We start from the raw sequence: 18,327 nt of genomic DNA, 5'->3' as shown, positions 1-18,327 counted from the left end.
GCCATCTGTTGCTACCAGCACAGCTCATTAGGCTGGCAGTGGGAGACGAGAAAGGCCCCAGAGCTTCCACACGGCAGCCCCAGGACATTCTCCGAGATCTTACAGGGGAAAGAACTTCCCGACATCTGTCAGGGACGCTGGAGACTGTTGGCTGGAACGGGGTGTGATGCTGGTGCCGCTTCCCTTGGTTAACTCCTCAGTGACACTGAGATCTAGTCCAGGTGCCTCCTGGGCAGGAGCCAGGCCTGCTGCTTCTGTGACATTGGAGCACAATTTTTGAGTCTGGATTCATTCGCAGACGTCTTTATGTCCTTCCCCCCACCCCACCCCCAGTGCTGCTTCCTGACTGCTCTTTTTCTTTTGTGCAGGTGGCAGCAGCCAGCACCCCCTGTTCTGTGTTGAATACACCCCTTACTGCTCCGTCTTCGCTTTCTCCCCTGTCCTGCAGCCCAATACCAATTACTGCTGCCTCCTCCTGCCACTAGTGCCACCTGCCTCCCCAGTGGCCCAGGAACCTCCCCACTCTCTCCCTCTGGTTACCGTTCCCTCCTTCACAAGCACCGCTTCCACCTCCCCGGACCCCATGCCTGAGTCCCCAGCCGCGCTGTGCTACTTCCCCATCTCCTGCCCAACTCCGGCTGAGACCCCTGTGCTGTGCCTGCAGGGCCCCCGAAGGCCCAGTATGATTTACCTCGTGTGGTAAGTCACCCTTGCAAGGCACACAGCACAGCGGAGTCAGGGAGAGGGGACTTCGGGCTTCCAGAAGGCAGGTGGACAGGAGAGGGGCCAGAGGCAACGCCAAGAACAATACCAGGCGGTGTGGTGTTCGGGGGAGCAGGAAGACGGGACAGCGTGGCCACTGCACTCGGGCTCCACCTTCTAGCGCCAACGGAGCAAGCGACCAATAAAATCCCATCCTCTCCGGAGACTCATTTGATTTCTTACCTCCTGTAGTTGGCACACTGTGCAATGTCACCCCCAGAAACCAAACAGACTCTCCTAATGCATCTGATCACACCCTTGGCTATGTGAATGTGCACACGCCAGGGCCGCCCTGAGCGGTGGCACCGGGGCACCGGGGGCAGGCCATTCTGAAGGCACACACTGGAACCGAAACCCATTCAGAACCACTCGGAGGAGGGACAAATGAAGGGCTCAGCCGATGTTTACATTCCCTTTCGTGCCTACTTATTAGGCATCACATTTCCTAAAATCAAAAATCCCACCCCTGAGTTCCAAAATAAAACATATTTATGGTACATAATTAAGCTTTAATTAAGATCTCCTCTGGGTATGTGAGACAACACACATTTCTCGCACACCCAAATAGGCAAATTGACGTGACCTGTTATTTGTGACTGCACAGAAAGCTGCCTGTTACCCCAAGGCAACATTGGCTCCTGCGATTAAGCTGTAATTCTTCCCAGGATCCAAAGAAAGCACATTTTTTTCAAAGAGTTGTCTCTCCAGTGGGATCTTGGCACCTCCTAGGCACCAGGGATCCCAGTCAAGGTAATGTAGGGCGGGATAAGGGTTCAGGAACTATATTTCCCTTTTATGGTCCTTTTCGACTTTGTCTATCAAGAACTATCTGTGGATGACAAGTGATGGGAAGAGCCGAACATGAACAGTTGAATGGACTTGGTTCTCAGTTGTCAAGGTCTTGTACAAATATGAGATTTCTACCTTTTTTTCCCCCTTTCCTGGTCAAATTAAGAACTATTCAGTCGACAATCACAGTTTCCCAGCATTGTTAAGAGAACAAAGGCAGATGCCTTTAATCTAAACAGCTGTTCGGTTTCTTTAAAACTGGAGGCATCACCTTGCTCAGATCCCAGAAGTAGGGATCTGTGTGTTGTCCAAAGCAAACCAAAGTCTTCCCAAAATTCACTGGTAAACAGGATATTGAGTTACCTGGCAGTGAAACTCCTGAACACAAACTGCTTCCTTTTCTGTAAGGCAAAGGGCTTGTCTTGCTACCTGAAAAGGAAGCTAATTTCATCGTCCAGTGTAACTAGGACTTGGTCTTCCTGCAGATTAATCTATGAATCTATGACATGGTGAAGACCCATTCTAGCCCCCAAAGGTCTGAAATTTGATTCACTTTTCATGCAAGTGAAGTGATGGGAATTTGGTATACAAATTGAGGGTTTGAAACTTTTTCTAGACAACGTTGTGCTCTGTTGCCCAGGCTGGAGGGCAGTGGTGCAAACAGCTCACTGCAGCCTTGACCTCCTGGGCTCAAGTGATCCTCTTGCCTCAGCCGCCCAAGTAGCCGGGACCACAGGTACATGCCAGCACACCCAGCTAATTTTTTTTAATTTCTTTTTTTGTAGAGACAGGAGTCTCATTTTGTTGCCCAGGCTGGTCTCAAACTCCTGGGCTCAAGTAATCTTCCTGCCTCGGCCTCCCAAAGTGTTGGGATTACAGACATGAGCCACCATGACTGGCTGAATGTTAGAATCTCCTTTTTTTTTTGTTTGAGATGGAGTCTTGCTCTGTCACCCGGGCTGGAGTGCAGTGGGGCGATCTCCGCTCACTGCAAGCTCCGCCTCCCGGGTTCATGCCATTCTCCTGCCTCAGCCTCCGGAGTAGCTGGGACTACAGGCGCCCGCCACCACGCCCGGCTAATTTTTTATATTTTTGGTAGAGACGGGGTTTCATCGTGTTGGCCAGGATGGTCTCAATCTCCTGATCTCGTGATCCGCCCGCCTCGGCCTCCCAAAGTGCTGGGATTTTTTTTTTTTTTTTTTTTGGAGATGGAGCCTCACACTGTTGCCCAGCCTGGAGGCTGGAGCGCAATGGCACAATCTCAGCTCACTGCAACCTCTGCCTCCCGGGTTCAAGTGATTCTCCTGCCTCCTCTGCTTCCCTAGTAGCTGGGACTACAGGCGCCCACCACCATGCCCGGCTAATTTTTTGTATTTTTAGTAGAGATGGGGTTTCACTATGTTGTCCAGGCTGGTCTCGAACTCCTGACCTCGTGATCCACCCACCTCAGCCTCCCAAAGTGCTGGGATTACAGGCGTGAGCCACTGCACCCGGACCTAGAAACTCTTAAACCCAAGTGCACGCAAACTGCAATCTAGGTCACCTCATTTGTGACTGGACTTACAGAGAGAGAAGAGAAAATATTTTGCGAGAGTTTTGTTTTCCATAGAACCAAAAGGGTATCACAGAGAAGAAGTCAGCAGTGCAGCCAAATTAGATTATAATAATCTTTAAGGTCATGAGGCAACATCTTGCTCATCTTTGTGAACCCTCAAATTACAGCATAGCAAAGGCACACAGGTATTTGTTGAACAAATCATAATATAAAGAGTTGCTATTTGCCTTTTGGATTTTATAAAAGAAGGATTGAGGGAGAGAATCAACAAGAACTACACCGGAATGAAGGCTATTGAATAAGTTATTCCCAACCTGTGAAGTCTGCATAACAATGAGTTTCTGGTCAAATTCAGTTGTCTCATGGGAATGACTTCAGATTTCCCATTATTATTCTCAGTAGTAGTGGTAGTATTCTTTACAGTAGAAGCAGCAGCTACCATTATTAGCACCTAACATGCACCAGTTAGGCCATTTATGTACGTTTTTGCTAAACTTCACAGTAACAAGATGGACCATTTTACAGTTGCAGAAACTGAGGTTAAAGTTGCCAAAGGTCAGAGGATCCTGCCTACACTAATAGGGGCGGTTTCTTCACTGCCAGGCCTAGTAAAACAATCTCCAGTTGTTCAGCTTTATTACTTTAGTTTGCCGAGAACTTGATTAGAGGACACATGGTAATGGTTTTGGCAATCATTTAAGAGATCTGATGCTTTGAAGAAAGCAGTTTTTTTGAACAAGAAAACAAATTAAATAACCTTTTATCTTAAGCCATGTTGGGCGTTCTGCACAACAAAAAAACGTGTTCTAGTTTTCAAGTTCCCCTGTAGTTTGGGCTGAATGCATCTTCTCAAGCCCCACACATCATACTAATATTTGTCCTCCACGACAAGGCAATTAATACTTGTCCTGCACAACAGTATGAGGCAACACGTAGACTGGCTAAGAGATGATCCTCATTCTTAAGGAGCGTGCAGGCTAGTTGGAGAGAAAAGATATACTCATTAAGCAATTTTAGAATATTTAAATGCTAAAGGCCATTTTTTAAAAAAAACCCTGAAAGTAAGGGTTTTTGCCAAAGCAGAGTCAGAGTCGACTTGGTGGAATAAACTGGAAACAGACCTTGGAGGACCTTCTGGCTGGTGCAGGCTGGGCAAGAAAGGTCCCGTGGGCAGAAGCATGCCTCCCTGTGAAGGCGAATACAGTGGTGGGGCTCGGTGGCCTCTGGGCAGTGTGAAGTTCTGCTGCCTGGGGAGTGTGGGAAATTTGAATATTCTGTTGGGATTCCTGCTGGAAATCAAAGTGAAATTCTTATCCTCAGGACCTTGGGGCCAGGTCCTGACCTTCTAGACTTGGCCTGAGCCTCAGGCCTGCCCCTTCCCTGGCCCTTCTTCAGTTTCTTCCTCTTCTCTCCATGAGGTGGAAAGCAGGAGGCAGGACTTCTGAGAACTGAGGGGGGCTGAGGTCTCAGGTGATGAGGGAGAAGCCTCTGTGTTCAAGGAATGCAACTTTTGGTTGTGGGAAAATGCTTCCCTCCTTCCCTCAGTGACAGATCCCTTAGTGTGTTTTGCACTAAGAGAGAGCTCGCTCGCTCTCACTCTCTCACCTTCCTCCTCTCACCCCCTTTTTGATCAGCAAAATCTATCTAATCACCATCCTACACCTTCGCAAGACTACCTTCTCATTTCCCAGAGAACTTTCAGTCTCTCCTTTCACACCTACAACTTCTCTGGGCTCCAGCAACTTGCCCCAAGTTGCTCTGACACCACCAGCAACTTCCCTCTTCTAGTAAGTTCCCTGCGGGGCATGATCCTCTCTGTCTTGGTGTACAGCACCACTGCCATGCCCTCCTGAGGCCCGTCAGAAGTAAGTAGACCTAGTCATTGTATTAAATTAGGTTTCATGGGCTGCCAGAAAGAACTTTAATTCCCTTCCTGAATCTGCAGGAAAACTATTCACACGACTACAACTTACACTCTGGAACATGAATCCAGTTGACTCGTGCCAAAAAAGGCTGTGCTCTCACACACGAGTCGAGGGCCTTCCCTGGCTTTATCCCTATGTTCCCAGCTGCCTACATCTATTTGTGACATTTCTAAACTGTCTAAAGAAGATGATCCAGGTAAATAAATGATCTTGGGGAATTTCGTCCAGATATTCACAATGTAACTGCCTTGTAAACCCAAGAACTTATAGAGATGCATGGAATATACTAGAACTTTTCCTCCACATTCACGTGCACTGACACTAAGTACATGTGAAGAGGAAACTCAAAACTGTATCAATTAGCAACCCAATTCAAAATGTGGATTAAAAAGAAAATGTTCATTGGAAACTAGGTCCACAATAGCACCCCAGCAACTGTCTTCCTATGAATATCGTCCCAACACAGTGGAGGGTAGGGGACAGGAAACAGAAAGGCATACAGTTCCCAGATGCTTGCAACGTTTCTCTACAGGCATGTTTGCTAATAAACCTAAAGATATAAATATGCAGGTATTACACAAAATATGTTGTGATTCGAACCTGGCTGAGCACTAGGGAGGCAGAGACATTGTGTGTCCCAACAGTATTACCAGCGGGCACATCACAAGACCTGTGGATTGGAACCTAGAAACTTCTTAGCAAGGCCGGGCACAGTGGCTCATGCCTGTAATCCCAGTACTTTGGGAGGCTGATGTGGGCGGATCACTTGAGGTCAGGACTTTGAGACCAGCATGGCCCACATGGTGAAACCCTGTCCCTACTAAAAATATGAAAATTAGCTGGGCGTAGTGGCGGGCACCTGTAATCCCAGCTACTCAGGAGGCTGAGGCAGGAGAATCACTTGAACCTGGGAGGCAGAGATTGCAGTGAGCCAAGATCATGCCACTGCACTCCACTCCAGGCTACAAGAGCAAGACTCCATCTTAAAAAAAAAAAAAGGATGAAACTTCTTAGCAAAAGGAAAGATCCCTCCCTTTGGCCTCTGCATCATAGGTGTCATGGGTGCTTATAAAGGAGGCTTTTTTTTTTTGAGATGCAGTCTCGCTCTGTTGCCCAAGCTGGAGTGCAGTGGTATCATCTCAGTTCACTGCAACCTCTACCTCCCGGGTTCAAGCAATTCTCCTGCCTCAGCCTCTGGAACTACAGGCATGCGCCACCAAGCCCAGCTAATTGTTGTATTTTTGTAGAGATGGGGTTTCACCACGTTGGCTAGGCTGATCTCAAACTCCTGACCTCAGGTGATCCTATGAAGGAGGCATTATTATTTCCCTGTAGCAAGTAGGGAAACTGAGGCTTGAAGAGGTGAAGTGATTTTCCTAAGCTCACATGGTTACATGAAACCAGATTTGAAATCCAGCTCTTCTGTGACCTCCTGGGTCCTTTCTCTTGACTGCCCTTCCACCTAACCCTACCCCCGACCACTGCTGGGCCCTTTGAACATTCTTTATGTGGACGACATTTTCCTGTAAACAAAATAATTATTGAAAAGATGTTGTATCTTTCAGCAGATGAAGCACCAATGGTTTTATTAAGGAAGAGGAAGCCAAACCTGAGGAGATTTACAGTCAGCCCAGAATTGCACAGCCCGAGAGCGTCTGAGGACAGAAGCAGACAGAAACCGCAGTGGCCCGCAAAGGTGCCAGCTCCCAGGAGAGCAGGTAAGGGCCCGGGGCTCCCGCACCTTTGTCCTTGGAGAGGAGGACTGACTTTTGCTGTTACCCAGTGAATTCTTTATGGTTTTTAGAGACTTGTACTTTTAAGTAAATGAGGGGCGTGTACCTTAAAATGAAACAGCTTTAAAAGCAAATTGTATGATCCTAGGGTTTTGGGGGTTTTTTTCCTCCAGGAGAGGCTGCTGGGAAAAGGGGAAGGTGGGGTGGGGAGGGTATCTTTTTCTCTCCCATAACTCCATGAGTGTGACCGGTTTTGAGTGGACATCAGCTGTACAGCTGCTCCAGAGGGCATTTGGGTGGTGGATGGCATTTGGGTAGTGGATGGCATTTGGGTGGTGGATGGCGTCTGGGTGGTGGAGGGCGTCTGGGTGGTGGAGGGCGTCTGGGTGGTGGACGGCGTCTGGGTGGTGGAAGGCGTCTGGGTGGTGGAGGGCGTCTGGGTGGTGGACGGCGTCTGGGTGGTGGAGGGCGTCTGGGTGGTGGACGGCGTTTGGGTGGTGGAGGGTGTTTGGGTGGTGGAGGGCAGGGGTTGAGGAAGGCAGAGAAGCAGATCTGCAGCTCTAGGGCATGTCCCACCTCACCATTGTTCCCACTTACTTCCTGGGATGGGGAGGATGTGTGTCTGTGAGTGACAGGCTGCTCACCTCCCACAGAGATCTTCTCCCCTCTGACCCAGAACGCTGAACTCAGCAAGATCACAATGTGTGAGAAATACACAACATTGGAACGAATCTATGCTTTATTCCCAAACACTGGTTTGGTGTATCACCCCCTTGGGACTCATGGAAAGCAACACCTCATAGTCAACCTGGCCATGGACCCATTCTTTCTCTTAGAAAACCACTGAGCATCACACTATGTCATGACCAATGAACACAATTCCCTTTGTTTTATTTTTTTATTGTATTTTTTTAATCGTATTTGTTTATTTTGAGGCAGAGTCTCCCTCTGTTACCCAGGCTGGAGTGCAGTGGCACCATCTCGACTCACTGCAACCTCCACCTCCTGGGTTCAAGCGATTCTTCTGCCTCAGCCTCCCGAGTAGCTGGAATTACAGACATGCGCCACCACGCCCGGCCTTTTTTTTTGTATTTTTGTATTTTTAGTGGAGACGGGGTTTCTCTATTTTGGTCAGGCTGGTCTTGAACTCTTGACCTCAGGTGATCCGCCCGCCTCAGCCTCCCAAAGTGCGGGGATTACAGGCATGAACTACCGCACCCAGCAAGAACTATCTCTTGATAAGAGAACCTTGGGTTATAAATTCAAATGCCTTCAGGGAGCAGGTGGATATAGCAGGACAGATGCGTAACGGGTTATGGAGCCTGTGGTAAGCTACAATATACATGTTCCACCTAAAGGTAATAAACTCATTGTTCAAATACTGAGCCATGGCCAGGCATGATGGGTCATGCCTATAATCCCAGCACTTTGGGAGGCCAAGGTGGGAGGATTGCTTGAAGCCAGAGGTTCGAGACCAGCCTGGGCAACAAAGCAAGACTCCGTCTCTAGAAAAAAAGTTTAAAATTAGCTAGGTGTGGTGGCATGTACCTGTAGTCCCAGCTACTCAGGAGGGTGAGGCAGGAGGATCGTTTGAACCTACAACTGTACTCCAGCCTGGGTGACAGAGCAAGACCCTCTTTCTAAAATAAATAAAAAAGAAAGAAAGAAGAAAAGAAGCTGAGCCAAAGCACAATTGCAGGATGAAAACAGCCCTGGGGTCTTGAGTATGCAACCTACCCCTGAATTCCAGAACAATAGCAACGATCATCCGAGTTTGGGATTATGGGGGATTTTTATTTTCTTCTTTATCCTCTTCAATAGTTTCCAAATTTTCTCCAATGATCATAAACCACTTTTATAACCAGAGCGAACCAAGTTAAAAGTGTACGGCTCTTGGAATGTAGGAAACTATTGGTCAAGCACACCAAGAAGTCGAGACCAAAAGCATAGTCTCAGGGAAGACAGATGCTTGTTCTGGTTTCATTCTGTTGCCCTAGAACTCCTGGAGATGGCAGGCACTTCACTCACAGCTGGAGCCCAGGGCCTCAGAGAAGCATTTGCAGCATCTGCAGGGCCTGGTCTATGAATAGCACGTCCCTGGCATACCAATGTGCCTGTCTATTCCCAGCCCTAGAGCTCCTGAAATCTGCTCTCTATTTGATAGACATTAAAAAAAAAAAAATAAGGTTAAAATAGCATAAATTGAGAATGGCACAGTCTGCCACCTTTAGGGGAAACACACACACACACACACACACACACACACACACACACACTGCAGAGAAGCTCTGACTGAATTTTTAAAGAGGAAGACCATTGTGGTGACAAGGCAAGGGTGAAGATGCTCCCCCTGCCTGTTTCAGGAAACTGCAGGAGCCGCAGCACCGCACATACCCTGGGACTTCTCCTGCCCCTCAGGCCAGCGTCACCCCGTGACAACTCGGTGGCCTCTATGAGATGAGCTTAATGGCTCCCGTTGAGCTTCCAGTTTCTGTTTTTCAAAAGCGGCCCTTGCTGATTCCTTTGCCCATTGGGTGTTTTCCCTCACGGGGGTGGGTCATGTGTGTTCAGGGAATGACCGGAAGTTTCCGGTTCCAGCACTGTGAGCGCACCTCTGAAGCCCTCCACCAAATTCAAAACAAAAAGTCACCAGCCAGAGCCCGCACTGCCAACTCCTCTAGATCCCTTTTCTATTTTATTGATTTATGTATTTATGTATTTATTTATTTTTTAGACGGAGTCTCACTCTGTTGCCCAGGCTGGAGTGCAGTGGTACAATCTGGGCTCACTGCAACCTCTGCCTCCCGGGTTCAAGCGATTCTCCGGTCTCAGCCTCCCAAATAGCTGGGATTACAGGTGCCCACCACTGCGCCCGGCTAATTTTTGTAGTTTTAGTAGGGATGGGGTTTCACCATGTTGTCCAAGCTGGTCTTGAACTCCTGACCTTAAGAGATCTGCCTACCTCGGCCTTTCAAAGCGCTGGGATTACAGGTGTGAGCCACCACCCCCAGCCTCCTTTTCTATTTTAAAAAATGATCAGGAGAATTCAGTTGCTTGCGTAGAAGCATTTGTTCCCCAAAATGGGGTTCGGCCCAGTCTGGGATGGCCTCGCCACCAGCTCCAGTGCTGTAGTTCCACAGCCAGATGCTCAAAGCATCCTTGAATTGCTGCTGCATCTCTAACTGGGGTTTATAAAACCCAGGAGGGGCCTGAGAGGAGAGCTTAGCTGATTTCTAGAAGAGCTGATGAGTCAAGATTCATACTGCGTTGCTGAGTGTCCCAAGCAGTTAACAATAAAAGAAGCTGCCCAAGTGCTGGGACATTAGAGACTCACACTGGTGCCACCCTGTGAGCAGCCTCAATTAAAGTGAGCCAGCACTGACTTGGCCCTTGGCGGTGCCCAATGCTCTGAGGATTTGCATTTCACCAGCCCGAGCTGTTATCAACACAGACCTTCCAGGGCCCATGGAGTCCCGTCCACTCTATAGGGTGAATCGCTTTAGAAATGGAATGATAAAAAGAGCAGCATCTCATCAGATCCCACACAATAGCAGAGAGGAGAACAAAGCTGGGGGGAGGCCGATGTCAGGAGGGAATAAAGGTAAGTGACATCAGAGAAGTACTGTCAGCTTCCTTCTCACATTGAGAGGGTAAAAGACCCTCAACAGCACACACACACTATGACGAATTCAATGGATTTTCGTTTTCACAAGGAAATTGGAAGGCCTGGCAGCTTTTTAAGGGCTAACAGGGTAGTAGTTAAGAACACAAACCCTAGTATTGAGCAGGCGTGGGTTCAAATGTTCATTCCATCACTTACTAGAAATAGGATCTTGGGCTAGTTATGTGACTGCTCTAAGCCTTGGTACCCTCAGTTTTAATGTTGTATGATTGTGTTACCTATTTCACAGGGTTGTGAGGCTTAAGTGTGTGTGTGTGTGAGAGAGAGAGAGAGAGACAGTTAGCATGGTTCTGACCAGTTTAGTGATTCCGTGTAGGAATTTATAGTAGGGATTCTAGGGTAGCTAGAAGTTACATAATTGACCTGGGGCTAGTGACAAAGAGAAGATATGATTTCATGAGAGATTTATAATTTTTATTTTCACTAAATAGTAAACATGACCAAAATCCCCAGTGTGCCCGAGTGCCAGCTCCTATAGCCTTCCTCCTGATCTGCCAAGACATATTGTACTTCTCTTAAGTTCTTGTAAAGCTGCGTGGGAAGCAGGGTGTCATAAATGTACGTTGAATGAATTTGGATGAGAAAAGACTGGTGGTTGTTGTAGAAGTCATTGCCAGAGTGCTGCTTTTCCCTTTCAGCACGTATGGAACAAAAGCCAGTATTTAGCGTGAGGTTTGCCCATCGTCAGTCCTGACTGGCTGGGGTTGGGCCAGTCTTCTGGGACCTTCTGCTGAAAGAATCTGTATCCTCAGGGTCACCCCATTTCCCTAGGACCACAGGTGTACAAAAGAGAATGTGGGGCAGTAAAATGAAGCGTGCTGGGCTCTGCTCCTCTTGTACCTCCAGCCATTTTGACCATGCCTATTTTCTTCTCTAGGTCTTGTTTGTTGCATTTAAAGGGCAATTTTGTGCTTAGTACTAGAGGCCTTTCATCCATGGGCCCTTTTACTGGAATAATAAATGTGTCTTTTCTCAATGCAGATCAAGTAGTTCAACAAGGAGACCTGATGTGTAACACTAAGCTGAAGAAGCCAACTCGAGAGAGAAGAAACTTGGTCCCATCGTCACAGCCAGTGATTGAGAACCCCCCTGATAGACGCAAAAAAGGAGACCCGAGTGCTCCTTCCCAGAATGAGCTGCATCCAGCCCTGCCCCAGGCCTTCCAAGGAACAAATAGTCCTCAAGTATTGAGTGAGTTCTTGGGGCCACCACTCACACCCACCACCGTAGGAGGGCCAAGAAGGGCATCATTTAGGTTCCGAGATGAAGACTTTTATTCCATTTTGTCATTGAACAGTGGAAGAGAAAGCGATGACACTGAAGAGGAAACCCAGGCTGAAGAATGTTTGTGGGTTGGTATGCATTCACCCCGTTCTCCTTCCCATCACAAAAGAAGTAGATTTGGAAGGACATCGACTCCTCAGGCCAAAAATAAAAATTTTGAAGAAAATGCTGAAAATTGCAGAGGTCATTCTTCAAGAAGAAGTGAGCCCAGACATGGCTCATTGAGAATAAGCAATGCAATGGAGCCAGCAACAGAATGGCCTTCTGCTGGGCAAAAGTTGTCCCAAGACTCCAGGCTGCCTGATAGGGAATCTGCTAAAGAGAAGGACAGAGGTGGCAGTGAACATGCGAAAAAGAGCCCCCTTTCATGGGATACCAAATACAAGCCCAGACAAGAGGATGGTGTCAATGCTGAAAATGCATGGAGTGACTGTATTTCTGTGGAGCATAGGCCTGGCACCCATGATTCTGAAGGATACTGGCAAGACTATTTAAGCAGTTCTCAAAATTCTCTTGACTACTTTCTTTCTGGCAGACCAACATCTCCAGGATCATCAGTGAATTCATCCTATAACTCTGCTGTATCATTCATGCATTCTGCTCTGAGAGATGATATTCCGGTAGACTTGTCAATGTCATCGACTTCAATTCACAGCTCAGACTCAGAGGGAAACTCAAGGTTTCATGTTCGCCGACCACTGTCTCCCATTAGAAATAGGAATCCATCTGCCAGTGCCGAAAACCACAATTATTTCCCAGTAAACAGTGCACACGAATTTGCTGTCAGGGAAGCAGAAGATATTACTTTAACAAGTCAACCTCAGGGGGCTCCATTATATACAGATCTCTTACTAAATCCACAGGGCAGTTTGTCCTTAGTGGATTCTTCCAACTCCTCTCCATCAAGAATAAACTCAGAAGGCTATTTTCGTGTGTCTGAGTCCCTGCAAGAAAATATACCATTTACTTTCTTTGCAGTGTCTGATTTCCCAAATCAAAATGAGAATGGGAACAGGATGGCAGCCTTTGGTTTCACAGATGAAAAGGAAACCAGTAAGATAAAGGCAGACCCTGAGAAACTCAAGAAATTGCAAGAAAGGTGAGGACTTTTCATAATTATATGTTTTTTCCACTTTCCCAGGGCCGAAATTAGCATTGCTTTCATTAGAGAGCCATGGGAATTTTAAGTCATAAATGGGTCCTTTGTTGACATTTTAGTGGTTGCTTATTTTGAGAAAATTGTCTCTGTTTTGTTGCTCTTAAAAACATATGTATTTATAAAGAAAATCTGGTGTTCCTGATCAGTTTCTTCCATATTCTCGAAGTGTTTTTTTCCTTGAATACCACACCTTCAAGGTAAGTTTGCTAGGTATAAGGACCTCCGACTGCTTCACAGGGCTTGTTCTTCTCTCCAGCAATGAAGAACCAAGATTTTTTAGGAAAAGGTTGCTATCTCCCTAGAGAATGAACCATTCAGCACTTGAAGTTCGCAGCTCTCCCTTACCGGACTTACCCCAAATCCAACCAACAGTTCTAGAATTCGAACCTTGCGAACTAAAAGACTGTTCTCAGTTACCATAGTTACCTCAGTTCTCTGAAGGGCCACGCTGGGGTAACCGCTGCTTGTATTTTATGTGCTCTTTCTCATGCATGAGAGAGAAATAAGATCTTTTTTGAATTGCCCTTTTCTTTGATCTTTCCTTTTTTGTGAGATGACGTGGGGATATTTCACAGCTATGAAATGTGATACTTTGTAAAGCCATCATTAAACACCATGTCAGGATTCTACCATTTCATTTATGATAGGTGTTTACCATGCTCTGATCTTGGCTTACTGATCTGGAAATTGATTCTTGGAATCTGAGCCCTCTTTGTGTATATTAGCATGACTCATGTGGGCCATGAATTACAAATGTAAAAACCGGAGGAAAATGGAACATAGAATGCATACATATTCCTATTAATAAATATCATTTATCCAACTCCAGTAATGAAGTAACTTTCTAGTTAGCAGTACCTTTTCTTTTCCACATTAAGCTACCAGAAGACTGACCCACAGTTAAGGGGCCAGAGATCTTACACCCACCAATCACCACCTCCCCAGAAATACAGCTTCAGACCTACTTGTCAGAAGTCTAAATTTCTACCATCCCAAAGTGATGCCCTTGAGCTAAAAATAATTTCTTTGAAAATGCATTCACTTCCAGGCACAGTCTTGCATTAAACAGCTACTATTCATGTACCTATTAATAGTTTATCCAGACACTCTCTTTTTTCTGTATATAATAAACTTTATGCTTTTCCTATTATTTCAAATTTGTTCCTTTTGGGAAATATTAAAAATGCAGACTGAAAAGAAAAATCACCTGTAACCCTATCATCCAAAGACAAACAATTAAAAATATTGTTTCTAGTCTTTTATCTGCATATAAATGCAATTTTTAGTATCTGTTCATATTGTTTTATAACATGCCTTATTTTAATATTTAATCCTATTTCTCAATCACACTTTTTAAAAATTTTCCCTCAGTTAGCTATCTTAATACATATAAATTAATACCTAACATAGGTACACTTCAGAGAATTTTTAAAACACACACATCACACACAAACCCAGACATCCCTGTGCCCACCGTCCAGCTAACAAACAGAACATTCCTCACACACTGGAGCCCTCCTGAGCCCCTCACCCACCCTATCTTCTCATCATGCCACCTTCAGCTTCCCACACCCACCCTGACCATTCCTTTTGCGTTTCGTTGTGTTGTGTTTTGGGGTTTTTTGCTTTGAGCTTTTACCATATGTTTAGATGTTTTTTGTTTTGTTTCTTGAGACAGAGTCTGACTCTGTCTCCCAGGCTGGAGTGCAGTGGCGTGATCTAGACTCACTGCAACCTCCACCTCTCTGGTTCAAGCATTTCTCATGCCTCAGCCTCCCATGTAGCTGGGATTACAGGTGCGCACCACCACGCCCAGCTAATTTTTGTATTTTTAAGTAGAGGCAGGGTTTCACCATGTTGGCCAGGCTGGTCTCAAACTCTTGATCTCAAGCAGTCCACCCTCCTTGGCCTCCCAAAGTCCTGGATTACAGGCATAAGCCACTGCGCCCAGCCAGTTTTTCTAAACAATATGTTGTATATATTTATGAACTCTGAGGAAGTGTTTGACTCTGTAGAAATAGAATCTCTATTCTTCTGTGACTTGCTTTTTCCTCTTACATCCTTAGTGAGATGCATCCTTATTGATATATTTGGCTTTAGTTTATTCTTTTCACACTACAAGGTATTCTGTCATATGGACATACCACAATTTAGCCATTCTGTCAATGGACATTCAGGTCCTTTATTGTTTTCTGCAAATGATGCTGCATGAACCTTCTTCTTTTTTTTTTTTTTTTTTTTTTTTTTGAGACAAGAGTCTCGCTCTGTTGCCCAGGCTGGAGTGCAGTGGCATGATCTCTGCTCACTGCAAGCTCTGCCTCCTGGGTTCACGCCATTCTCCTGCCTCAGCCTCCCGAGTAGCTGGGACTACAGGTGTCTGCCACCATGCCTGGATAATTTTTTTTTTGTATGTTTAGTAGAGATGGGGTTTCATCGTGTTAGCCAGGATGGTCTCGATCTCCTGACCTCGTGATCCGCCCGCCTCGGCCTCCCAAAGTGCTGGGATTACAGGCGTGAGCCACCGCACCCGGCCTGCATGAACATTCTTGTAAATGTCTCCTGGCTCATGTGGAAGAGTTCTCTGGGATCTTGCCTAGGAGTGGAAGAGCTGGGCTGGTGGGCTGGTGGGCTCGTGGTGAACACATTTTCCACTGTACTAAATAATGCCAATTTAGTGTCAAACCAGTCATGTCTAATGTTATACATCCTTGACAACATTTGTATTGATTGGCTTTTCAAATTTGCCAGTCTGATGGGAATAAAATGATATTGTAGCTTTAGTTTGCATTTTCATTTTCATGACTTAATGAAGTTAGGCATTTTATATGCTCTTTTAAATATTAAATGACCATTTGTGTTTTCCATTCTGTGAAATATTAATGTCTTCATTTTTTTGTAGAGATGGGGTCTCATTATGTTGCCCAGGCTGGTCTCAAACTTTTGGCGTCAAGCAATCCTCCCACCTCAGCATCCCAAAGTGCTGGGATTACAAGCGTGAGCCACTTTGCCTAGCCAAATATCTATGTCTTTTGCTCATTTCTCTTTTAGAGTATTTATATATATATTTTAAATACCTTTATATCTTTGGCATATTAATTTAATCTTTCAACAGTTGTGTGTTAGAAATATCTTTTCCCAGTTTGTAGTTTGTCTTTTTCTTTATGATGTCTTTTTTTTTTTTGAAGACTGAGTCTCGCTCTATTGCCCAGGCTGAAGTGCAATAGCGTGATCTTAGTTCACTGCAACCTCTGCCTCCCGGGTTCAAGTGATTCTCCTGCCTCAGCCTCCCCAGTAGCTGGGATTACAGGCGTGTGCCACCACACCCAGCTAATTTTTGTATTTTTGTTAGAGGCAGGGTTTCACCATGTTGGCCAGGCTGGTCTCGAACTCCTGACCTCAAGCGATCCGCCCGCCTCGTCCCCTCAAAGTGCTGGAATTACAGGCAGAACCACTGTGCCCGGCCCCATCTTCTTTTTGGATTGCAATTTGTATCTTGTTGTCTTGTTTAAGAAATCCTTCTCTTAACCTGGTATCATTATGCTATTCTCCCTATTTTCTTGTAAAGTTTCTAGCTTTGTATTTAGGACTTAATGTGAAATGGATTTGGACTTAAATGTGAAGTGGTTCTTAATATGTGATGTGAAGTAAGCTTTATTTTTTCCCCCTTATGAATATGAAATATGCCAGTGTTTGGGATATTTCCCTGTTGATCCGCACAGCCACCTCTCCTTTGGAACATGCCTCAACAGGCCCCGGTTTCAGGGCTCTCTATTCTGTTCGATTGGTCTTTCGTTGTCTTTCCCTAACCTAATACCATTCTGTCTTAATGCCTGCAGCTTTTATAACTTTTGATATGTGATGATGTAAGCCTCCTTCCCTACTTTTTTAAAGAGTCCTTGACTGTACACTTAAGAATCTACTTGTTGGGATTTTTATTGGAATTGCATTTAATCTATAGAATATTCTGGGAGAATTGACATCTTTGCGATATTGACTTTTTCTTTGATAAACATGGAATATCTCTACTTTTGTTTGTGTCTTCTTTAATGTCTTTCAGTATAGTTTTGCGGTTTTATTCATAAAAGTCATTTATCCCTTGGTTCTTTTATTTGTTGTTGTTTGCTATTGAAACAGTATTTTAAATTCTAATTTTAACTCTTTGTTGCTAAGATGTAGAAATCCAACTGACTATATGTTTTCTCTGTATTTTTGCCAAAATACAAAATAATTTCAACTGTGAAAAATATTAGTAGTTTGATTTCTTTCTTTCCAAACCCTATGCTTTTTAATCCTTTTCTCATCTTACAGTGTTACATCAATTTTTTTGAGGGCTGTTTGTATTAAATGTGTCTATTATGATTTGATCAGTCTCCTTTTTTGAGTACATCCATAATTAATTACTTAGAAAAACTTCCTAAATGTGTAACTGCTGATGAAAGGAACGCAGAGTCTTCAGGTTCTTAATGTATACTGTAAAATTGTGCTTCAGGAAAGTTCTACACGTTAGCAATTTCACCACCACCTTATGAGGGTCCTCTTTCTCCATGCCCTTTCCAGTTCCAGGAATTTCTATGCTTTTTAATGTTTGTCATTAGGAATTCTTGGCTGGGCACAGTGGCTCACTCCTGTAATCCCAGCACTTTGGAAGGCTGAAGTGGGTGAATCACTTGAGGTCAGGAGTTTGAGAACAGCCTGGTCACCATGATGAAACCCCGTCTCTACTAAAAATACAAAAATTAGCTGGGCGTGGTGGCGCACACCAGTGGTCACAGCTACTTGGGAGGTTGAAGTGGGAGAATCTCTCGAACCCAGGAGGCAGAGGTTGCAGTGAGCTGAGATGGCCCTACTGCACTCCAGCCTGGGCAACAGAGCGAGACTCCATCTCAAAAAAAAAAAAGATAAAAAAAGAGTAATTCTTTGTCAAATATTTTACAGATACTTTTTTACTTTTCCCATTTTATTTACTTTACATTTTATGTATATATTTTTGATGTAGTGGAATTTTAACATTACTTACAATCAAATCTGTCAGTATTTTCCTATACTGCTTTCGCATTTGGTGCCATGCTTAGAAACTCCAATGCTCACTCAGACATCCATAATTATTTTTGTCTAGTATCATTATATTCTCCTTTCATATATCGTAGTGGTTAGAAACATGGGTTTTGCTGTCTTATGGTTCTAGATTTCATTCCTGATTCTACCAACTATTAGCTGTATGATTCTGGCAGGTTCCTTCACTGCTTTTCTTTTTTTTTTTTTTTTTGAGACGGAGTCTCGCTCTATTGCCCAGGCTGGAGTCAGTGGCACGATCTTGGCTCACTGCAAGCTCCACCTCCTGGGTTCAAGCGATTCTCCTGCCTCAGCCTCCCGAGTAGCTGAGATTACAGGTGCCCACCACCATGCACGGCTAATTTTTGTATTTTTAGTAGAGACAG

At 45.1% G+C, this 18,327-nt stretch overlaps 1 protein-coding gene across 13 annotated transcripts in view; it reads left to right on the top strand.

Annotated features, from left to right (window-relative positions):
* MARCHF10 (membrane associated ring-CH-type finger 10) overlaps positions 1 to 18,327 on the top strand; it is a 110,119-nt gene that overhangs the window by 61,452 nt on the left and 30,340 nt on the right. For 11 of the 13 annotated variants that reach the window (XM_021929314.2, XM_017950835.3, XM_009190957.2 and 8 more), the window contains 2 exons: positions 6,597 to 6,749; positions 11,428 to 12,829. In XM_021929314.2, the coding sequence (XP_021785006.2) occupies positions 6,597 to 6,749; positions 11,428 to 12,829 (1,555 nt within the window). The remainder of the gene's footprint in view (positions 1 to 6,596; positions 6,750 to 11,427; positions 12,830 to 18,327) is intronic. The other 2 variants (XM_021929313.2, XM_009190956.4) reach the window with 1 other exon arrangement.

Source organism: Papio anubis, chromosome 17 (assembly GCF_008728515.1).
Source record: "Papio anubis isolate 15944 chromosome 17, Panubis1.0, whole genome shotgun sequence".
Lineage (NCBI taxonomy): Eukaryota > Metazoa > Chordata > Mammalia > Primates > Cercopithecidae > Papio > Papio anubis.
This window is presented reverse-complemented; position numbering and strand designations above follow the sequence as displayed.